The following is a 24,991-nucleotide window of genomic DNA, read 5'->3' as shown; positions in this document are numbered from 1 at the left end:
TTAGGACATTCCATATATTATCAGGTTTGAAAAAATAGTCTAAACACAAATATCCTATATTTTAGAAAGCTCATAGATAAGCCTTTCACACTTCTTATTTACTTTGTTTTTGAAAAGATATCTAAGATCAAATTAGATTTTGAATAAGTAGTTTTTAAAATGAATTTCATGTTTAGTGGGGCAACCTGTACCTGTTCTCCATGTAGTGGTAATCTAGGAGGGGACATTGTATCAGGATACTACCTGTTCTCCATGTAATTGTAATGGTATTCTAGGAGGAGGACACCGTATCAGGATACTACCTGTTCTCCATGTAGTGGTAATCTAAGAGGAGGACATTGTATCAGGATAATACCTGTTCTCCGTGTAGTGGTATTCTAGGAGGAGGACACTGTATCAGGATACACTCTGGTTCCTCTCCGACCCAGGATCCATCATCTCCACACTCACGTTCATTCCCTCCGGTCAGCTCATAGCCTAGGTTACAGTAGAACCGAACCTTACTCCGGAAGTGAAGATCATTAGGGTTGTAGTCAACCTTCCCGTGAGCAATATTGTGCGGTCTCTTACACTTGATGGGTTGGCACTCCGGAGTTGTCTTGGACCAGGTTTTGTTCCGGCGACATTTTCTAACTGAAGGTCCTATCAGTTCGAATCCCTGGTTGCATGTAAAGGTTAGCGCAGCTCCGCGATATGTTCCGTTGTGGATTATGTTTCCGTTTTCTATTGAACTCAATTTCGGGCAATACACAGGTTTACATTTAGGGATCGGAGCTGAGAGAACAAGATCAACCTGGCAGAGTATCTCCGACTCCCCGTAAACATTGTATCCTGGATCACACTCAACCTGAAGAATATCTCCAACAGCAAGTTCTCCTTCCTCCTCTCCAAGCTTTTCAAGACCAACCACTCTGGTTCCCTGGGCCCAGAGAGACTTTCTGAACCTGCTGGGTTGGATTCTCCACTCTCCGTGTCTAATTCTAGCCTGGAACGTACATGTGGCCGGGATGCAGATTGGAAGCTCAGATTCCCACCTTCCTTGGGAATCACATTTAACAAACCCGGAACCTTTCAATACATATCCTGGTTCACATTGAAACCTTACACTTTCTCCAACCCTAGTTTTTCGTCTTGGATAGATCATTTTTGAGATATTTTCAATATCCGGACAGTAGGATAGAACACACTTGGGTTTATCATGACTCCAGGTACCATCACTTCTACAATCCAACCTGGAGTGACCTTTTAGTTCAAAAATATCTCTGCACTTGAATTCTGCAATGTAGGATCCTCGTGAAGGAGCCAGAGTAACCTCTCCATGGTCAAGTTCTAGAAGGGTTGGACAAGCTCTCCGGGAGCAGATTGGAACGGTACCCTTCCATCTTCCATCTAGATCACAATCCAGGAATGAATCTATGATCTTAGTGTATCCGTTATCACAGGAGAACCGGACCTCTAAGGACTGACTGATGTTCTTGGTTCCAAAGATAACTCCGTTCTCAAGCTTAAATACGTCCTTGCACTGATGTATCCTACAGGTTGGGGGATCTAGGTTCCACTCTCCATTGGGTAAACATGTGGTCAGGTTGGATCCAACCATCTTATATCCTGGTCTACAGTTCCAACGTAGTTTGGTCCCAACCTCATATTCCTCCTGCTCCAGGTCTAGTAAACTAGCCTGAGTACTGGATAGATCAAGAGTACAGGTTGCAGGGATACATCTAGGAATATCTCCCTCCCATTCTCCAAAACTGTTGCATGTAATATTATTTGCACCCTGGAGAATATATCCAATATCACATTTAAACCTTGCTTTTTCTCCAGGTACTCTCAGCTCTATAGTATAAACTCCGTTGGGAATTGGTGTCAGCTCCGAACAAGTAATGGAAGCACAGTAAGGGTTACTTCCACTCCAATCCCCGCTCAAATCGCATTTTCTCACCCTAGGGCCTAGGAGAGTATATCCAGGGTTGCATTCATATACAATAGAATCATCAAATCTTCTGGCGGAGCCCTTCATCAATCCATTCAATACTTGATCAGGTTCGGAGCAGATTATTGGAACACAAACCGGGATGGGTTTACTCCAGGTTCCAGTTTCTAAACAGTAAATAGAATCCGCTCCATGTAATATATATCCACTGTTGCAGGAGAACTGAAGAACAGATCCATGTTCATATATCCGACCCACCACACTTCCATGCTGTATACTCTGTACTGGTGAACAGTACCTGGGATTACAGACGGGTTGGTTCCCACTCCAGGTACCATTCTCTATACACATTCTCTCCGATTCTCCAACCAGCTCATGATCATCATTGCAATCATACCAAACTAGGGAACCAACCTCCAGATTCCCGTCGAATGCAATATATCCTGAGTTGAGTAACTGAGGAACTAAACAGGTTTGTGAGGTATTAACACAAGCTGGTAACTGTCCAGACCATTCTCCGAGATGACCGCAAACCCGTTCTCCTCCGCCTAGGAGTTTAAACCCAGGTTCACACCTGTATATGATCACGGATCCGTACTCAAGAGAAAACCAATCCTCAATCCAACCATTAGGAATATCCTTTGGTTCCGGACACATCCGGGGAACACAGCTTGGTTCCGTTCCAGACCATTCTCCGGTCTCAAGACAGGTTCTGGTTGCATCTCCGACTAGGTAATATCCATCATCGCAATCATATTTGAGATATTGTCTAAACTTGAACCCGTCCACAGTTATCCGACCGTTGGATAAAGATTGTACATTTGAGCAGATAACCTCCTGGCAGATTGGAAACTTACTCTCCCATTCATTTTCGTTCTGACAAAGGTTGGTTGAAGAACCTATAATCTGGTATCCAGCAGAGCAATCGAACCAGAGTTCAGAACCGACAGGATAGAATACAGTGTTCTTATCATTAGGCTCAAGTCTAAGAGGTTTAGAACCTGAACAAGGGATAAGGATGGGATCACTTTCCCCCTTCCGCTTCTCTATGCTATCCCTGAGATATGAAACTGATGCTTCAGGTAAAGGTTCTTTACTCCAGGTTCCAATGATCAAGGTTCCATTGGGGAGAGCTGCAGGGCCGGGGCACAATGCCGGGACACATCGCGGAGTAGATCCGGACCATGATCCGTTCTGATCACAGACTAGAGGAGTATCCTGGATAAGGTTGTGCCCGGGCAGGCAGGAGAACATAGCAGTTTCTCCGGAACTATAGGTTTCATTCTTCTCCAGGTATCCCAGGGGGATAGGGACAGGGGGATCACATTGGATAGGAACACACCTGCAGATCAAATAAAGGATTTGATCACTTAAACTTTCTAATCCGTTTATCTTTTCAACCAGACAGAATGCATAGTTCAAAATATCAAAGATCTTCGACGTCAGGTTGCAAACATAAAAGTAGTAGAAAATTTGAGTTTGAGGCGAGTAATCAGTTTCTTAATTTTAACTAACTACATTTTAAAACTGTATTTTTCTTTGGCAGTGAGCAACAAAAGTCAGATTAATTATTGTATCAAATTGGTTTTAAAATTGTCCCCGTTCCAAACAGGGTTCTATACAGAAAGTTAAACGTGAAAGTTTGAAAAATTATCAAGTATTTGTTTAAGTAAACACAATAATTACAACGTTCATTAACTATTATAAAAATGTTTGGAGAGAAATCAAGTATTTTTTTTATCAATGCTTCCAAGAATTTTAAAAAGCAAAGACACATAAATATTGTCTTGAGCAAAAATCAAGTTGACGGAAATAATTAATATTTGAGATTTTTAAACCCAAGAAAATCATCGTTTATTAGAATTACAAAGGAAAAAGGTGTCTTACTCTGGTTCTCTCCTGCTCCAGAGTCCACTAGACGTACACTGTCGTTCCTCTGAACCTCGGAGAGAGTATCCATCCTTGCAGGAGTACTTAGCCGTGTTCTTATAGGTGGTGGAAACATACTGGACCGAACCTTCTTGAACCGGCTCCAGGTCCCCACAATCCACTGGAACACAGGTTGGAGGAGGTGGTTCCCACACCCCTATCCTGGTACAAGTAGAGTTCAGGGATCCCAGCAGGTAGTGTCCCTTCTTACACTTGTAGATCACCATTTCTCCGAACCTGGTTCCGTCGAACCAGGTTTTACCGTTGGGAACATTCTCCGGGGTGCTGCAGAGCACTGGTTCACATTTAGGAACTGGTTTAATCCACTGCCCCCTGGATCCACACAGCACACTATCAGTATCTGATATCTCATACCCTGATATTTAAAACATTCTACAATTACTGTTAACATGATGAACAAATATTCATATATTTTTCAACACGAAGAAATTGAAATAAGTGTTCTTGTAAAAAACTCAAATTTTCTAATCTTTATATCTTTGCAACGTAATGGTGTAAACTTTTTATATCTAAAAAATCTACAACATCTGGTTGCAAAGGTAACTGGATTTAAAAATTTGAGTTTGAAGCAAAATTTATGTTCCTTTATGTTCCAAATTAAGCGGATTTAAAACATAAACATCTTTAAATTTGAAGGTTTTCCGATGAATCAAGAAAATCTGAAAACCTTTTAAAGGGACTATAAGCGTAATTTCTAGTGACCCTCCATGCAACGACGGCAATGGTCGATTCACATAAGTATCCTTGAAACTTTAATCTGATAAAAAATGTGGAAGATGCCATCGTTTTTCTGACCAGAAAAGTGTTTAGTCCTGATAATTTCTTAATTGCTTCTTAAAAACAAGAAATGCGCAAGTCACTTTCGCATAGCAACGCAAATGAAAATAACAAAAACATTGATTTATAATTCATACTTGACCAGACAAAGCTTTCATGGGTACCGTTGTAAATCAGGCATTGCCATCTTTGCATCTGCATTTTAAAACTTTAAAATCGTGGATTTTTATGGAAAAAAAACGAGAAAAGAAAAGTCAAGAAGGTCAAGAGGATTTTGGATGTCAATCCAAAGAGTGTTTTCTATTCCTTCAACAATCAAAAAAAAATATAAGATTGTTTAAACTTTGTTCAGGTTCCAATTTGTAGCAAAATTACTTGTAAACTTCCAAGAAATATTTCTCATGGGTTCGTGGCATTCTCAGACTCAAGTGTTGATGAGCTTCTCCATTGCTTCTTATTAAAAACAAGAAATGCGCAAGTTACTGTCAAGGGTACCGTTATAAGTCCGGCATTGCCATCTTTGCATGGAGGGTTACTTGAAATTACGGATTCAGTCCCTTCCTCTTGCTTCTTGCTACTATAAGAACTATGTTTTATAAAACTACCTGGATCGCAGTTGAATGTCAGAACTGTTCCTTGCTTTATAGTATCCGGTGTTCCACCAGCTATATAACCATTTGGAACACTAAACATTAGAAACACTAAACATTAGGAACAAAAAAAAATTAGGAACAATAAACATTAGGAACAGTAAACAGTTGGAACACTAAACCTTAGGAACACTAAACAGTTTGAACACTAAACATTAGAAACACTAAACATTGGGAGTACTAAGGTAAACATTAGGAACACTAAACATTGGAACACTAAACATTAGGAACACTAAACATTAGAAACACTAAAATTAGGAACACTTTACAGTTGGAACACTAAACATTAGGTACACTAAACATTAGGAACACTAAACAATTGGAACACTAAACATTCGGAACATTAAACAGTTGGTACACTAAATATTAGAAACACTAAACATTGGGAACACTAAGCTAAACATTAGGAACACCAAAAATTGGAACACTAAACATTAGGAACACCAAACATTGGAACACTAAACACTAGGAACACTAAACATTTGAAACACTAAACATTTGAAACACTAAAAATTAGGAACACTTTACAGTTGGAACACTAAACAGTTGGAACGGAAGACTAAACATTAGGAACAATAAACATTAGGAACACTAAATAGGTGAAACACTGAATAGTTGGAACACTAAATAGTTCGTTAATGAAAAAAAGGATAAGTAAAGGTTTTTGCAACACTAAACAGTTAGGAAAATAACAAGTTTGTTTAAATTTTCAGGAACACTTTTTATAGTTCCAAAACTTACATTGGAGGCTGTGTGCAAGGAACAGGTTGACAAATCGGAGGCAGATCACTCCAGGTCCCATCCTCCATACAGTCCAGTCGATCCAACCCATCCAGGTAAAATCCAGGATCGCAGGAGAACACGATCTTGTCGCCGATCCTTGCTGTGGAGTTGAGTTTATCCTGAGTTCTGATATTGAACTGACCGTGCGGAAATATTTCGGGAAATGAACATCGGATTTCTAGAAAACATTTTAATGTAAATGTAAATATAATGCAGAAATCTAAAGAAACAAATTTTAAAATCAATTAATGACTATGTATCAAAGTGATTAAATGCTAAAGTGGGCCAAACTCATAGTTGAATGACGGCATTTTATGTCCCAAGTATTTGAAAATAATATATATATATATAAATTGGTCTGTATGGAGTGCACAGTACAACAGAAACTGGACACCCTTTGTTTACAAACACATACTAGAATTTGTATTTAACTTAAATATAGATTAACGTAAATTAAGATTTCAGAAGTGAATTTTAGCCAGTTTTCTGCAAAATAAATAATTTCATACAGCACAATAATGCCTGCATGCATAATCTGTAAAACAAGGAATGCACAATTTGCGATCTTCGAAATATATCTCTTGGTCTTCACTTTTGTATTTTGACAGATTTAAGGGTGGTTGAGAACTAGACATAGTTTTAAAGATATTAAGAGAGGCGTATTCAGGTTTTTTTTCTTAGGAAGGGCTTTCTTTCTTTTTCTTTTTAGGGGGGGAGGATAACCCCCCCTCCACAAAAAAAAAAGCATATATTTCACTGATCCAGGAAGGTAATGAGCCCACGTAGCCACCCCTGAATACGCCTCTGGATAATAACATAGATGTGTTTAAGAAATTTACAAACATATTTCGGAATGGAGTGAGATTTGAAAGAACAAAACTAAGCAGTTTTTAAGATAAATTCCTATAGAATTAGAAGTGCCAGGCAAAATCAATGAATTGATTAAGCGACTATATAGTATTTACATACAAACATACAAAATTTTTTGATTTTTATTTATGAAAATTTTTAAGTTCTAAATGAAGACGACATTTACATGGTCTTTAGTTTATTTTTTCTAGTTTTTACTTTCCAAAAGAAATCTTTTCAGACAATTATTTCCAAACCAAATAAAACCTTATGGCCCAACCTGTCGTCGTTGCCTTAGTCTGTTCCACTTTACTATTTTTATTCACTTTGCTATGTATATTGTATGGGAAAATATTGGGAATTGGGATAGTTCCAATTTATTAGGTTTCTACAGTCTGAAGAAATACCAGCATTAGTATTCAGAACCTGGCACAGGGTTAATCGAGGAGAGGAAGCCCAGCCACCACTAAATGCTCATCCTTCTCATATTATTTTTTTCAAGTGTTCAATCCTTGACAAAAAGTTTTTTCTTAATCTGGCCACGTCAGAGCAGTAATGAAATATTGAATTTGTGCAAATCGAAAAAAAATTGTTTCAATTAAAGTAAATTGTTCTTAAATCTGTTCACTTTTTTTACGGGCATTTTTAGATATTCCTAGTATAGAATGCATCAAATTATTCCGAGTTGATAAAACTTCAATATTTTTTTTTAATTATATCGGAAACGATAGATTTGGTCCAGGTGGTTACATGGAAACATATTATATGCCCTCTAAAAATAGTTACACTTTAAAAATATAATAATGAAAGGACGAGAATTTCGAGGTGTCTGGAACGAGAAAATGAGGAGAATGTGGCTCGAACGAGAAATTGTTGTGGCTGACCCTTTCCCCTCGTTGATCTCTATTAATAGACTCTATAAACTTATATTACAACGTTTAATCAACATATATCTAGTACTTAATAAAAGAAAAAATATAAAGTAGAAAATTATTGTTGCAAAATCAAGAATAAATAGAAAAGGATATAAAAACAAAACTGAAATTAATAAAATACAAGGGAAGATCAGAAAGTAAATTAAATATCATAATTTTGCATTATATATTATAATTTAGTTTCTATGGGAGCCATGTTAGGATAGGTCCAATTTATTTAGTTTTTCCAACGTCTGAATGAATGCAAGGCTGCAAGCATAGACTTTATAAACTTATAATATCATGTTCAATCATCAAATATCTATCTTTTCTGTAGAAATAGTATGGCGGTAACATCTATCTTTCTATCTATCTCATTATCCAATTAGAGTTATGGATCCTTTAATCGGCGCTTTCAGTAAATGGAAATATTTACTTCTTCTGAAACTATAGTGATGGGAAACATGGGAAACATCTATTTGATGTCACAGTCTCAAGAAATGCAAGCATTAGTATTCTGAACCCTACACTGGTATGATCCTTTATATTGTCTATAAACTTATATCACCACGTTCAGTAATCATATATTTAGTACATGGTCACCCAAAAACAAAGAAATTGCAAAGACGACAGTAACAAATTAATTTCAAATAGTTATAGTATGTCATGGCTTTCTTTTGCCTGTCATTTATTAGTATTGTATCTCTAAAAATGTGTAGTGTATTTATGGAAAAAATATAGCAAGCTGGATTTATGAACAAAATATACACTGGCTGGATCTATGGACGAAATTAAGACTGGCTGGATTTATGGACAAAATAAAGACTGGATGGATTTATGAACAAAATAAAGACTGGCTGGATTTATGAACAAAATAAAGTCTGGCTGGATTTATGGACAAAAAATAGGCTCGTTGGTTTTATGGACAAAATAAAAACTGGCTGGATTTACGGACAGAACAAAGGCTGGCTGGATTTACGGACAAAATAAAGATTAGCTTGATTTACGGACAAAATAAAGATTGGCTGGATTTATGAACAAAAAATAGGCTCGTTGGTTTTATGGACAAAATAAAGGCTGGCTGGATTTATGGACAAAATAAAGACTGGCTGGATTTATGGACAAAATAAAGACTGGCTGGATTTACGGACAAAATAAAGGCTGGCTGGATTTATGGACCAAATATAGACTGGCTGGATTTATGGACAAAATAAAGACTGGCTGGATTTATGGACAAAAAATAGGCTCGTTGGTTTTATGGACAAAAATAAAGGCTGGCTGGATTTATGGACAAAATAAAGACTGGCTGGATTTATGGACAAAATAAAGGCTGGCTGGATTTATGGACAAAATAAAGACTGGCTGGATTTATGTACAAAAAAAGGCTCGTTGGTTTTATGGACAAAATAAAGGCTGGCTGGAGTTATGGACAAAATAAAGACAGGCTGGATTTATGGACAAAATAAAGGCTGGCTGGATTTATGGACAAAATAAAGGCTGGCTGGATTTAAGGACAAAATATAGACTGGCTGGATTTATGGACAAAATAAAGGCTGGCGGGATTTATGGACAAAATAAAGACTGGCTGGATTTATGAACAAATTAAAGACTGGTTGGATTTATGGACAAAATAAAGGCTGGCTGGATTTATGAACAAAATGAAGACTGGCTGGATTTATGGACAAAATAAAGGCTGGCTGGATTTATGAACAAAATAAAGGCTGGCTGGATTTATGGACAAAATAAAGACTGACTGAATTTATGGACAAAATAAAGACTGACTGGATTTATGGACAAAATAAAGATTGGCTGGATTTATGGACAAAATAAAGATTGGCTGGATTTATGGACAAAATAAAGATTGGCTGGATTTACCCACCTTGACATTTTGGTTTATTAGATGACCAGGAACCATTTCCTAAACAGGTCTGATACAAGGGTCCAGATAATCTAAACATAATCTTTATCTTTACTGTTTCCTAAACAGGTCTGATACAAGGTTTCAGATAATCTAAACATAATCTTTATCTTTGCTATTTCCTAAACAGGTCTGATACAAGGCTCCAGAAAAACTAAACATAATCTTTATCTTTACTGTTTCCTAAACAGGTCTGATACAAGGCTTCAGATAAACTAAACATAATCTTTATCTTTACTGTTTCCTAAACAGGTCTGATACAAAGGTCCAGATAATCTAAACATAATTTTTATCTTTACTGTTTCCTAAACAGGTCTGATACAAGGCTCTAGATAAACTAAACATAATCTTTATCTTTGCTGTTTCCTAAACAGGTCTGATACAAGGGTCCATAAAATCTAAGCATAATCTTAATCTTTACTGCTTCTTAAACAGGTCTGATACAAGGCTCCAGATAAACTAAACATAATCTTTATCTTTACTGTTTCCTAAACAGGTCTGATACAAGGCTCCAGATAATCTAAACATAATCTTTATCTTTGCTGTTTCCTAAACAGGTCTGATACAAGGGTTCATATAATCTAAACATAATCTTTATCTTTACTGTTTTCTAAACATGTCTGATATAAGGGTCCAGATAATCTAAACATAATCTTTATCTTTGCTGTTTTCTAAACAGGGCTGATACAAGGCTCCAGATAATCTAAACATAATCTTTATCAAAGCTGCTGTCTTCAGTGCTATCGACATCATCACTGTAATTGTTATTTTTACTGTCGTTTTTCATTATTGTCTCCGTAATCGTTTTCCGCCTGATGTGCAACATCTATCGTCTACTGCCTAATATCTATCATATATCAACTATCATCTATCCTCTATCATCAATCGTCTATCATCTATCGTCTATCATCAATCATCTATCATCTATCATCAATCGTTTATCATCATCGATTGTCTATCATCTATTGTCTTTCAACTATTGTCTGTCAACTATTGTCTATTGTCTATCATCAATCATCTATCAACTATTGTCTATCATTTATCTTCTATCATCTATCGTCTATCATCTCTCGATCAAATATTGTCTATCGTTTATCATTTATCGTATATCATCTAGCGTCAATCATCTATCCTCTATTATTTATCATCTATTGTCTATCATATATCAACTATCCTCCATCATCTATCGTCTATCATCTATTGTCTTTTCACTGTCGTCTGTTGTCTATGGTCTATTGTTTATTGTTAATAGTCTTTGATTATCATTATCTTTTTCATCTATTTAAATGATCATCATCAACGTTAGGATTATGAATAATCATCATCATCATCATCATCATCATGAATAAATGTTGTAACCTGTATCCTGTATCGCATGATGAATAAATGTTGTAACCTGTATCCTGTATCGCATGATGAATAAATGTTGTAACCTGTATCCTGTATCGCATGATGAATAAGTGTTGTAACCTGTATCTTGTATAGCATGATGAATAAATGTTGTAACCTGTATCTTGTATCGCATGATGAATAAATGTTGTAACTGGATCCTGTATAGCATGATGAATAAATGTTGTAACCTGTATCCTGTATCGCATGAGAATGAAACGACATCTCTGAAAAGATAAGAGTTCCCTGTAACAGCTCCATTGTGCAGATAACCAGGAAATCCACAGTTTATCACTGAAAATAATTCATAAATACACTTTTAAAGGGACTGTCAACGTAATTTTAAGTGAACCACTATTTAAAGACTTTATTATCTTCCTCGTTGTTGCACAGATAAAGTCTTTTATCTTTAAATGGAGGTCATATGTAATTCCTTTAATATCACATGTTATCATCTAAACTCTGATTAATTAATTAGTGTTCAAAACATTTAAACTCAGACTAGGAATTAGTGTTTACAAAGCAAGAAAAACCAATTAAACTGTCCAACCAAACTTACATCTGCAATTTGGTAGATCAGTGTCCCATTCTCCGAATATATTACAGGATATCTCCTCTGAACCCTCAAGATAGTACCCGTTCTCACATCCTAGTACTCCAGTAGACAGAGGACCACTTCCTACAACATAATATACATATTATTCTTACTAGGGGCTAGCCACAACAATTTTCAGTCCGAGCCACATTCTCCTCATTTTCTCGTCCGAGCCACCTCGAAATCCTCATCCTTCCGATAAGTGTCTTATCCTCAAAGATAAAACTATTTTTTTAGAATAGGGGCACGTTAGGGCATAAATGAAATATTAAACCTTTGTAAATCAAATTAAAGTTTTCGAGTTCAATGTCCTTAAAAAGTTCACCTTTTTACGCGCATTTTCAGATATTCCTGGTGTACAATGCCGCAAAAAATTCCGAGTTTAGATAACTTTAATCTTTTTTGGTAATTATAGTGAAAACCATAGAATTTCTTCAGTTGGTTCCATGGGAAAAATGATAGGCAGAGGTATGCATAATATTTTACTTTTGATTTTATATCGGGAAGGTTTGCCATTACGGAGGCAGAAGAGATTTAAGTTTTACTAAAATGAAGTTTGACATCATTGTCATTGCTTTAAAGATTCCAACATGATGTAATCATTGCAATACTTTAGTCTATTCATAATTGATGCCAGATTTTTGAAAAATAGTTTTATCTTCAAAAATTATAAACTTTACAATACATAATAATCGAAGGACGAAGATTTCGAAGCAGATCTGACGAAAAAATGAGAAGAATGTGGCTTGGACAGGAAATTGCTGTGGCTTGCCGTCCTCCCCTCGGCACTGTCCACTAATGCCCACCATTTCTTCGGTCATTGTACTACACAGATCACTACAGTACGCACCGTAAGCTTAGTTTGGAGTGAGTAAAATTCATCCAGTGAATTTCTCTATTTTTCCAGAGATCGGTAGTGACACTGTACCCTAGTATACGATGTACTCTAAAAGTTCCATGTTCTATATTCTTGTTTACCATGTACTCTGAGAGTGACATGTTCCATAATCTCTATAGTATACTTTGTATTTAAAGTTTTATATATTTTATGTTTTATATTCTCCGATATACTTTGTACCCTGAGAGTTCTATATTCTCCGATATACTTTGTACCCTGAGAGTTCTATATTCTCCGATATTCTTTGTACCCTGAGAGTTCTATATTCTCTAGTATACTGTTAAACCTTAGGTCTAATTAAATGATACATGGTGGGGGTTGAAAAATGTTTATTGGTAAAAACTTGTTACGGAATATATAGGAGCGTATTTACTGTGTAGTCAGTTTCTGTGGGGGGATTTAGGGAGCTTCTCAACTGCTGGAACTGATGAGTCTTCAGAACAGGGAGCAGTCTCGAGCAGAACCGTAGAATGCTGCTTCTGTAGGGAACTGCTTTAAGCTGTAGGTGTAGATGAACCTTTAGAGCTGTCTGGAGTAGAACTGTAGAATGCTGCTTCTGTAGGGAACTGCTTTAAGCTGTAGGTGTAGACGAACCTTTAGAGATGTCTGGAGCAGAACCGTAGAAGGTTGCTTCTGAAGGGAGCTGCTAGAAGCTGCAGGTGTAGACGGACTTTCTGGTTCGGGACTTGGTCCGAAAATGATAACTATATTCTGATTTTAGAATATCAATAAAATCCCCTTTTGATGGTACAGAGTTGGTTTAGAACTCCGGAGCTGCTCGAAGATTAGCTACAACTGATAACATCATCTTTCCAAGATTTCAACGTTAGGCTTAAGGCGTAACCTTAACCTTGAGTCTATACTTAAAAATACACAGTGCTCACAGGATGTTCACAAAAAATACAAACATATAAATACATTTTAACTATTCATAAAAGCACAAATATCAATTCTTAAAGAATCTGTTACATTCGTTTGTGAATTTTACAAAAAAAAGGAGTTTTAGTTTATGTAAACACCCAGCAGGGTTCCCATATACAGAAATAATTGATTCCAACCATGATCTGACATTCTTTGTTAAAAATACGCACTTTGAACTCCGTTACAATACCTTGTACCCTAAGAGTTCCATATTCTCTAGTATACCTTGCACCCTAAGAGTTCTATATTCTCTAGTATACCTTATATCCTAAGAGTTCTATATTCTCTAGTATACCTTGTACCCTGAAAGGTCTATATTCTCTAGTATACCTTGTACCCTGAGAGTTCTATATTCTCTAGTATACCTTGTACCCCGAGAGTTCTATATTCTCTAGTATACCTTTTATCCTGAGAGTTCTATATTCTCTACTATACCTTGTACCCTAAGAGTTCTATATTCTCTAGTATACCTTTTATCCTGAGAGTTCTATATTCTCTAGTATACCTTTTATCCTGAGAGTTCTATATTCTCTAGTATACCTTGTACCCTGAGAGTTCTATATTCTCTAGTATACCTTGTATCCTGAGAGTTCTATATTCTCTAGTAAACCTTGTACCCTAAGAGTTCTATATTCTCTAGTATACCTTGTACCCTGAGAGTTCTATTTTCTCTAGTATACCTTGTACCCTGAGAGTTCTATATTCTCTAGTATACTTTGTATCCTGAGAGTTCTATATTCTCTAGTATACCTTGTACCCTGAGAGTTCTATATTTTCTAGTATACCTTGTACCCTGAGAGTTCTATATTCTCTAGTATGCCTTGTACCCTGAGAGTTATTCTCTAGTATACCTTGTATACTGAGAGTTCAATACTCTCTGGTATACCTTGTACCCTGAGAGTTCCGTGTTCTATATTCTCCAGGTTTGGACAACTCTGACAGAGCTCAGAATCAGAAATTCTAAAAATCAAAACCATAAAGTTTAGATCAACAATTTATCTTTAATAAGAATCCAAAATAAAAATATAAAACTAGAATTTCAACGTGGTTTAAAACTAAAATTTAAAAATATTTTTCAATTTTTTCTTAATAATTACAAAGAATTAAACGTTTTGAATAAGTCCAAATCTGACAAGAGACTTCAACGAAATCTCCCAAAACTAGTATCAAATATTTATTATGTTAGATTTGTAACTTTGTAAGAGAAAAATTTAAATTCTTGTTACCTAATCTCTCCCCTTAGTCCTCTGTACATATCTGACCAGGATATTACATCTCCATAATATGGTTCACATGCAACTCTGAGAAATAGACGATGATTACAAGTATGTACTTTTTAAACACTTTTTTTTAGGGGAAAACAGTTTGAGACTTTTATTTGGCATACATAAGTATTATTTTTGGTTCATTGGTAAATCTTTCAACTAAATTAAAGAAAGTGTTTGCGAAAAATGAAAGTGCACATTTTGAACCATTTGCTCCTCTTAGACGCTACAAATAAAAACCAGATGTGATCGAATCCGAATTTGATCCAGCCTCCTTACATTTTTCGCGAACACTACTTTTCAACCATGCTAGTTGTCCAATTAAATCAATGTTTATTAGGAAAAAAATACATTTTCCATAATTTTCTATCAGGAGTTTTAAAGATCGCAATGTTTTACGATATGAAAATAAATGTTTTAAAAGGACTGTAACCATAACCCTCAAGGCACAAATGGTAATGCCCGATTCACCACGGGACCCTTGAAACCTTTATCTGATGAATAATGTCGAAGAGAGTAGTTTCACTTGGTTTGACATTGTTTAATTCCTACATGTTTTCCTGTAGTAAAAATGCGCAAGCACCTCTATAGAGAAACAACAATTGAAATAATTAGCCAAAGGTTTTAAGAGTAGTACCGATGTGAATCAGACATCTTTGCATGGAGGGTTACTTGGAGTCCCTTTAATATATAAACCTGAGATTTTGTATTTCATCTTGAGAGAGAGCCCTAGACCAAAGATCCAGCCGTGTAATTGAACCCCTTTAAAAATTTTAATATTCACATAAATATTGAATATTGTTTTCCTGACAAGTATAAAAATAAAAGTTGCAATCGTTGCAATCTTTAAACTCTATAAAGCCTGGAGGGTCTGAATCTATGTATAGCCTGAGGGGGGGGCATTCGGCGCCCCCCCCCCCCTAGAAAAAGGCTTTAGAGACTAGGTATAGGGTTGAAATGTATGTTCATAGCCTAATTTTTCATGGCCTGCTGAAAGAAAGGGAGGGTGAAAAAAAATGCCTAAAAAAGGGTAAAAAAATGAAGAAAAAAAATAATTTTTTTGTTTTAAACATATATCAAAGTATTACACATGTTTCTACATGCATTTTTCAAGAGATTTTCAAAAATATAGTTTTTAGATCTGTAGCTTTAGTCACAGAAAAGTGATGGGCTATTTTAGATTTTTAGACCGGACTTTTTCCGTCCTTTACCCTACCCTATAAATTAAAAAAAAAAATATTAACAAAAAATCCTTTAAATTACTATACATTAAAAGTCACAAAATTTGGTGTCAAAAATGAGTGTTAGGACAAAAAAAGCTACAGAGGGGGGCGCCAAACGACTTTTGGTTAAAGCCAGTTGCACCATTCAGAGATGAGTAAGTTGAAAAATCTCTTATCAGTTTACGGTAAGAATTTATTTGAGCTGAGTATAAAATTTCATAATACTTTGATAGAATTAAGAATGATAGGAATAGCTAACACGTTTTTATCAAGACGTTTAACATACTTTAAGTTGGATTTTTTAAAGAAGCTACTATCATTTTGTTACGAGATCGAGAGACGACGATTTTTCATGTTTAGATATTAAATAAAACCTGAAGGATTCCGCAGCACTGAAATCATCCCCACGTTCATCCTGCTCCTGACCAATAACAACCAAGCCGCCATCTTGAAAATTTAAATAATACAATAACAAACAGGCCGTCATTTTAAAAATTTAAATAATTCAAAAACAACCAAGTCGCCATCTTTAAAATTTAAATAATACAATAACAACCAGTCCACCATCTTAAAAATTTAGATAATACAATAACAACCAGTCCACCATCTTGAAAATTTAAATTATACAATAACAACCAGGCCGCCATTTTGAAAATTTAAATCATACAATAACAACCAGGCCGACATTTTGAAAATTTAAATAATACAATAACAACCAGGCCGCCATTTTGAAAATTTAAATTTTTGTAATTAAGGAAAGAAATTATTAGTTTATTAGCCTTTTCAATATGCAGGAAATAGATAAAACTGGAAAAATCATCACTTTACGTCGAAAAAATGTTTGTCAATGATGTAAGCACAAAATTAGAGTACAAGCCATTCAAATCTGGACATAATATAAAAATTTTCAGAATAAGTTTTATAAAAATCGAAAGGAAGGAACTAAGTTCTCACAAACTCTAATTTTCTAATCCTTATTATCATTGAAACCTGATGTCGTAAAACTTAAATATTTCAAGTTTTGATTATTGGGTCTAGCAAACATCAAAGTTAGAAGCATCAATTATCAAGTTGCAAAAAAAAGAATTAGACAATTAGTTGTTCCTAATTCAATTCTTGTCATTTTTATTTTTTATACTAAGAACCCTTTCTGTTATATTCTTACCTTCTATAAACGTTCCTTTAGCCAATCCTTCCCCTGTATCTTGCAGTACACCATCCTTGTACACCATCCAGATGCCTAGACATATGTACGGTACAATATGTGCCCTGTATCCTGTACACCACCCTTGTACACCATCCAGCTACCTAGACATATTTACGGTACAATATGTGCCCTGTATCCTGTACACCATCCTTGTACACCATCCAGCTACCTAGAAATATGTACAGTACAATATATCCCTCGTATCTTGTACACCATCCTTGTACACCATCCAGCTACCTAGACATATTTACGGTACAATATGTGCCCTGTATCCTGTACACCATCCTTGTACACCATCCAGCTACCTAGAAATATGTACAGTACAATATATCCCTCGTATCTTGTACACCATCCTTGTACACCATCCAGCTACCTAGACATATGTACAGTAAAATATATCCCCTGTATCTTGCAGTACACCATCCTTGTACACCATCCAACAACCTTGACATATGTACAGTACAATATATCCCCTGTATCCTGTACACCATCCTTGTACACCATCCAGCTACCTAGATATATGTACAATACAATATATCCCCTGTATCCTGTACACCATCCTTTTACATCATCCAACTGCCTAGACATATGTAAAACACAATATATTCCCTGTATCTTGTACACCATCATTGTATACTACCCAACTACCTAGAAATATGTACAGTACAATATATCCCCTGTATCTTGTACACCATCATTGTACACTACCCAACTACCTAGAAATATGTACAGTACAATATATCCTCTGAATCCTGTACACCATCCTAGCTTTTGCACCATCCTTGTACATTATTCATCTAGCTAGAAATATGTATAATTATATTGTATATTGCATTTGCGTCTACCATAAGCCTTGGTACACCTTGCTTGTACAATGTATTGTACATCTCATATTACTCTATGGTGCATCTCATGCAACTACTATGTACCAAAAATATAAAAATTCAATCTTAATTAACTTTACCTAGATAATGCAAGATCTAAACAATAAAAGAATAATAATCTAGCATCATAAACCATAGAAAATACAGATAGGAGAGAGAGAGAGAGTGAGAGAGTGAGAGAGTTGTTGTAAATCTGTAAATCTGTAAATCTTTTCTTAACAGTCTTTTAGCTTTAGACTTTCACAAAATTATATTTTCTAATCTAGATATAGAGATTAAAAAACAAAGTGTGTGGCAAAGGCTCAATTCTTTTGATCTAGAAATTGGAACTTTTGCACTGATAATACCTTGAGAAAGCAAAAATCCTTAGTTTAATGACATTTCGGATTAAATCATTCCTTTCAGATCTCTGGATCAAAACTTTGTGTGATGAATCTCGGGATCAAGGATTAATCTCCAGCTTATGTAGATCTACGGATTAATTTAATAACTGTAACGAAAGGATCAAAGAATTTATCTTCAAATTTTAAAGTGCCCAATTTGAATATCGAGCTCAAACGCTCAAGATTAACGATACTCCATACAAAAGTTCCGACTCCTGTAAAGATTCTGGAAACAAACTGTAGGTAGAAGCCACAAAACAGCCACAGCCTAAAGAGCTCATCTTGCGGCCAATGAGTGATTGAGAAAATAGGATTCAGATGTTTCAAATTCAAACCGTGTTGGATATTATTAATGAACATTACATTAATGCGTTGCTACTTTTTCCTTTTTTAGTTAAATATTTTAAGTGGTCACCCCCTTTTTATTACGTTAATGGGACTGTGCGCGTGATTTTACGTGACCCTCCGTGCAAAGTTAGCAATGTCCGATTAGCAAAACTTTTATCTGATCAAAAATGTGAAAGATAATGTAATTTTTCTGACTCGAAAAGTGTTCATTTCTGTAAATTTCTCCATTGCTTCTTATAAGCAAGAAATGGGCATGTCACTTTTGCAGAGAAACCACAAACGAAAATAAACAGTTAAAATAAATAGTTGAAATAAACAAAAACATGGATATCTAATCAATACTTGATCAGAGAACGCTTTTAATGGTACCGTTGTAAATCCAGCATCTTTGCATGAAGTGTAACTTGTAATCACGCTTACAGTCCCTTTAAATAATAATAATATTTACCTGAATATGAATCCCAGGATAAACAGAGAAAATGCCAGTTCCCGTCGTTAGCCGTTACATCGGTAACAACCTTCTCCCCCTTTACACTCAACACAAAACCGTTGTAATCAGTTACCGTCAACTAAATAATAACAATCAGTTAGCTAGATTTTAACAATAGCTAGATAGTAACAGTCGTCAGCTAAATAGGAACAATTGTGAAATAGATATTAACAATCGCTAATTAGATATTAACAATCATTCACTAAATAGTAACAACTGTCAACTAGATAGTCACAACTATCAGTTAGATAGTAACAATCGTCAGCTAGATAAAAACAGTTGTCAGCTAGATAGTAATAGTCGTCAGCTAGATAGCAACAGTCGTCAGCTCGATAATAACAATCGTTAAGTAGATATAACTGTCAACTTCATTTATTATTGATTGTAAACAATTTTACAATACATTTCATAATTCGATTAGAAAATTTTTTATTTATGAATTTGATTCATTTTGCTTCGGATTTAATTACTGGTTTAAAAGTGTTAATTATTGAAATATACGAAATTTAAACCAATTCAGATTCGGAGGTGAGGAAATATTTTCAACAACAAGATTGCAGCCCTGTTGGACAGTGCTCACAAAACAGTTGATCCATTAGAAACGAATTTAATTAACTTTATTTCATTTAACAATATTCATCTCGGGCTATTTTGGACTTATATCTTGATCTACTGTAGCGTAGGAGAATACTGTTCCATAATTATCTTATACCTCATTATCCTGGTATACTGTAGCGTAGGAGAATACTGTTCCATAATTATCTTATACCTCATTATCTTGATCTACTGTAGCGTAGGAGAAAGCTGTTCCATAATTGTCTTTATCATCAGATTTCATCCAAAAACACATTGTAAACTAAAAAACAAGGATGAATCTAATTTTTTTTAAATTGCAAAAACATGTAGCTAAATATAATTTTCAATCATCCTTAATCTGAGATTTGGATCTGCTCTGCCTGTATCCTTTATTTGTATTAAAGTCTTATCCTTTATTGGTATTAAATTCTTATCCTTTTTTTGTATTAAAGTCTTATCCTTTGTTGGTATTAAATTCTTATCCTTTATTGGTATAACAGTCTTATCCTTTATTGGCATTAAAGTTTTATCCTTTGTTGGTATTAAATTCTTATCTTTTATTTGTAATAAACTCTTATCCTTTGTTGGTATTAAATTCTTATCCTTTATTTGTATTAAAGTCTTATCCTTTGTTGGTATTAAATTCTTATCCTTTATTGGTATTAAAGTCTTATCCTTTGTTGGTATTAAATTCTTATCCTTTATTTGTGTTAAAGTCTTATCCTTTGTTGGTATTAAATTGGTATATGCGTAACCCTTTGTTCAAGGAAATAAATAACCTGGTCCAAGGGTGTATACATCTGGTCCAGGAGAACATAATCAAGGGTTTCAGTGGAAGGAGTGTTTCCAAATGTTAAAATAAAATTTGGAAGGATTTCTAAAAATATAAAAAATAATGAAAAAGTTTTAAAAAGTTTTAGAATCACAGGATCATCTAAATCTAGGACTTAGTGGCTAAAATCATTATGATAAGTAATTCTGAGGAATTGAGTCTTTGCCACAAACTCGAATTGTCTAATTTTCCTTTATCGTTACAACTCGATGGAATAAACCTTCGATATTTCAAACTTCTATCATTTGATTTCAGAAAATTCATAGATTTTGTGTTGCAAAGATATCAGAGTAGCAAATACTTAATTCCTTTATAACCAACATTCATGGATTCTATAGCTTGTAAATGAGTGTAAAACTGGTTAAGTCCAAAAAGTTTAATTGATAATATAATGAAAGAGATGATTACTGGCTTCAAGCTTTGTTTTACAAAGATCTATTTCTTTGGTGAAAATCTTTTATATTTCAAACTTTAAGTCATTGATCTAGAAGAATTCAAATTTTTGAAAATCAAAGGTTTACAACATCAGAAGTTAGAAGTTTTGTGTTGTGAATTATGAGATCTTGTGCATGCAGTATTATACGGATAAATTTAATTTCTCTTTTATATCCCGTAGTGATCACACCCTGCAGGAATATCTTGTAGTGATCACACCCTGCAAGAATATCCCGTAGTGATCACACCCTGCAGGAATATCCTGTAGTGATCACACCCTGCAGGGATAAACCGTAGTGATCATACCCTGCAGGAATATCCAGTAGTTATCACATCCTGCAGGAATATCCCATAGTGATCACACCCTGCAGGAATAACCCGTAGTGATCATACCCTGCAGGAATATCCCGTAGTGATCATACCCTGCAGGAATATCCCGTAGTGATCACACCCTGCAGGGATATCCCGTAGTGATCACACCTTGCAGGGATATCCCGTAGTGATCACACCCTGCAGGAATATCCCGTAGTGATCACACCCTCCAGGAATAACTAGAATTCAGATATCTAGCATTGATCATCAAATTTAAAAGTGTCCACATTGTATATCGAGCTATCAAGTTTACCGATACTTCACACAAATGTTCTTACTTTATGTTGCAAAGATATTATGATCAGAAAATTAGAGTTTGAGGCGAGAAATCAATTGCTTTCCTTGGTGAAGTGTAAAAGGGGCGGAGAAGGGGGGGAATAATAAAAAGCATGAAAATTATTACATAAATATATTGCATTATATTACCCTGTTCCGGCCTGGTAAACGGTATAATGGGTTGGATAAAGAAATATATATTTCTATAGATATATAAATATATCTACAGGGTGATAAAAAAACAGCGAATTTTTAAAAATATTATTTTTTTTCGGATTTTAGGCATAAATAAAATAAAATTTGATAAAAATATTCAAAATATTTTTGAAACACTGAACAAAAATTCCGCGAAACCAATTTTTTTTAAATTTGCATTTTTTAAGTCAGAACAATTCTAAGGATATAATTTAACACATTTAATGCAGATTTCCACTCTAATCTTTTTGCAGAATTTTTGTTATATCTCATTCAATTGTTTATTAATTTTTATGAAATTTTGGAAAACAATGAAAATACATTTTCCCAACAATTTTTCAAAAATTTTATTGTTTTAAAGGGAGTGTTCGCGAAAAATGAAAGGGGGTATAGGCTTAATGCGATAAAAAAGCGCTTTTGATCGCCACTAATCTTACTTCTATCTGTTGCGCCTATAAGGAGAAAATTGTTAAAGACGTCTCATGCCGAAGAGCGTAGTGCCCATACAAATTGAGGAAGTTGGAACATACGACTTAGACCGTAAAAAATCAAATTAATATCAAACAAATCATTCAGACATTACACCCTATAGTCATCGATTATCTTTCGCCACATTTGTATATATTTAATATTTCATACTAGTTTTGATCTTGTTTTTTAAAATAATATTTAGCTTACAACTTGTTTTCAAACATTCCTGGAAAATATAAAAATGTCGTCTTCATTACCAAAAATCCTCGAAACAGGAAAGGATGTTTTATATGTATTTCTCAGATCATAACAATTAAAACATATTATGAAAAGTCAACTATATATAAATGTGGCGAAAGGTAATCGATTACTATAGGCTGTAATATCTGAATGATTTGTTTGAAATTAAATTGATTTNCTTATCATCGTCTTATAGACGCAACAAATAGAAGTAAGATTAGTGGCGATCAAAAGCGCTTTTTTATCGCATTAAGCCTATACCCCCTTTCATTTTTCGCGAACACTCCCTTTAAACAAAAATTGGTTTCGCTGATTTTTTTTCCATGTTCCCAAAATATTTTTGAATTTTTTTATCATTTTTTATTTATTTACGCCTAAAATACAAACAAAATAAAATTTTTGAATTTTTTTTCCAAAACATAGATAATCTCTGTTTTTTTTTACTCACACTGTATATTCCATACATGGTTACCCACAAAAAATGAGACTGTAAAGACGACCGAAAGCTCTTAAAATGTAACAATTCTAAGTTTTCGGCCACATGTATTGTAATCTAATGGCTTACATAATGATTTGGCAAAGAAAGAAACAAGTTTACAGTTGTAGGCAATCGTGAATATAAGGAAACAGGCCGTATAAATTCTGTACAGTCGTCTCTGAAGTCTCATCCTTTGTGGGTAACCCTGTACTTTCTTTAGTATAAAGAACTCTAAGAGCATGATTGATGTTAATCGGAGCCATATAAAAGTAAATGTGAATAGTTAATCTTTCTGGGCCTTTTTGGCGCTAAAACAGAATGTAACCATACTTATCTGGAAAAATATAAAAAGATAAACGAACGTGGCAAAGTATTATAAATTTACGTGTTTTACAAAGTATTATAAATTTACGTGTTAGACAAAGTATTATCTGCAGGAATATCCCGTAGTGATCACACCCTGCAGGAATATCCCGTAGTGATCACACCCTGCAGGAATATCCCGTAGTGATCACACCCTGCAGGAATATCCCGTAGTGATCACACCCTGCAGGAATATCCCGTAGTGATCACACCCTGCAGGAATATCCCGTAGTGATCACACCCNGACAAAGTATTATAAACCTACGTGTTTGACAAAGTATTAGAAACCTACGTGTTTGGCAAAGTATTAGAAACCTACGTGTTTGACAAGGTATTATAAACCTACGTGTTTGACAAAGAATTAGAAACCTACGTGTTTGACAAAGTAGTATAAACCTACGTGTTTGTCAAAGTATTATAAACCTACGTGTTTGACAAAATATTATAAACCTACGTGATTGACAAAGTATTATAAACCTGCGTGTTTGACAAAGTAGTATAAACCTACGTTTTTGACAAAGTATTAGAAACCTACGTGTTTGACAAAGTATTATAAACCTACGTGTTTGACAAAGAATTATAAACCTACGTGTTTGACAAAGTATTAGAAACCTACGTGTTTGACAAAGTATCATAAACCTACGTGTTTGACAAAGTATAAGAAATCTACGTGTTTGATAAAGTATTAAAAACCTACGTTTTTTGACAAAGTATTATAAACCTACGTGTTTGACAAAGGTTTCCTGAGAATCCAGGTGGGCAGATACACTGGAAGTGTCCTGGAGTAGGTAAGCAGGTTGAGAACCCGAAGCAAGGACTGGTTAAACATAGGTTCTCCAGGTACTCACAGTTCTCTCCAGTCTTACCAGGAGGGCAGATACAGTTATATCCGTCTAAAAGATAAAAACATAAAAACGCAGCTTTGCAAAATGTATAGTTAAATAGTACAGAGGATGAGAGAGCGATATTGTTTGCTAATCTATGGTTTAATAATACAGAGGATGAGAGGGCGATATTGTTTACTAATCTATGGTTTAATAATACAGAGGGTGAGAGGGCGATATTGTTTACAAATCTATGGTTTAATAATACAGAGGATGAGAGGGCGAAATATTTGTCTCTTAAACCAATACATTTAGCACTCAACTACAAGGGTTCCTTCCTTGACGAAGGATCAACCTTAGCCATTGATCATCCGTCCTCTTTGGAGCCAAGGATGGGCATCTTTCCCCTGTTTTATTTGTTAAAAGTTTACAGGTGTTATAAATTAGATAATGATATGGAATTCGGTTTATAAAACTAGGTGGGTTTCTATACAAAAGCCAACTTGGATAGCAAGGGGAGCCAATGGAAACCCCTCCCTTCCCCTGTATTAA

General features: G+C 34.9%; 1 protein-coding gene across 2 annotated transcripts in view; it reads right to left on the bottom strand.

Annotated features, from left to right (window-relative positions):
• Window positions 1-24,991, bottom strand: part of LOC111695444 (sushi, von Willebrand factor type A, EGF and pentraxin domain-containing protein 1) — a 59,434-nt gene that overhangs the window by 13,335 nt on the left and 21,108 nt on the right. For both annotated transcript variants that reach the window (XM_023464771.1, XM_023464772.1), the window contains exons 28-43: window positions 24,341-24,508; window positions 20,733-20,830; window positions 20,147-20,233; window positions 19,336-19,456; window positions 17,231-17,305; window positions 16,440-16,512; window positions 15,539-15,604; window positions 14,804-14,878; window positions 14,464-14,537; window positions 11,723-11,842; window positions 11,355-11,457; window positions 9,736-9,806; window positions 6,052-6,271; window positions 5,266-5,345; window positions 3,821-4,238; window positions 356-3,275 (exon numbers count right to left, since the gene is read on the bottom strand). In XM_023464771.1, the coding sequence (XP_023320539.1) occupies window positions 356-3,275; window positions 3,821-4,238; window positions 5,266-5,345; window positions 6,052-6,271; window positions 9,736-9,806; window positions 11,355-11,457; window positions 11,723-11,842; window positions 14,464-14,537; window positions 14,804-14,878; window positions 15,539-15,604; window positions 16,440-16,512; window positions 17,231-17,305; window positions 19,336-19,456; window positions 20,147-20,233; window positions 20,733-20,830; window positions 24,341-24,508 (4,769 nt within the window). The remainder of the gene's footprint in view (window positions 1-355; window positions 3,276-3,820; window positions 4,239-5,265; window positions 5,346-6,051; window positions 6,272-9,735; window positions 9,807-11,354; window positions 11,458-11,722; window positions 11,843-14,463; window positions 14,538-14,803; window positions 14,879-15,538; window positions 15,605-16,439; window positions 16,513-17,230; window positions 17,306-19,335; window positions 19,457-20,146; window positions 20,234-20,732; window positions 20,831-24,340; window positions 24,509-24,991) is intronic.

Source organism: Eurytemora carolleeae, unplaced genomic scaffold (assembly GCF_000591075.1).
Source record: "Eurytemora carolleeae unplaced genomic scaffold, Eaff_2.0 scaffold158, whole genome shotgun sequence".
Lineage (NCBI taxonomy): Eukaryota > Metazoa > Arthropoda > Copepoda > Calanoida > Temoridae > Eurytemora > Eurytemora carolleeae.
This window is presented reverse-complemented; position numbering and strand designations above follow the sequence as displayed.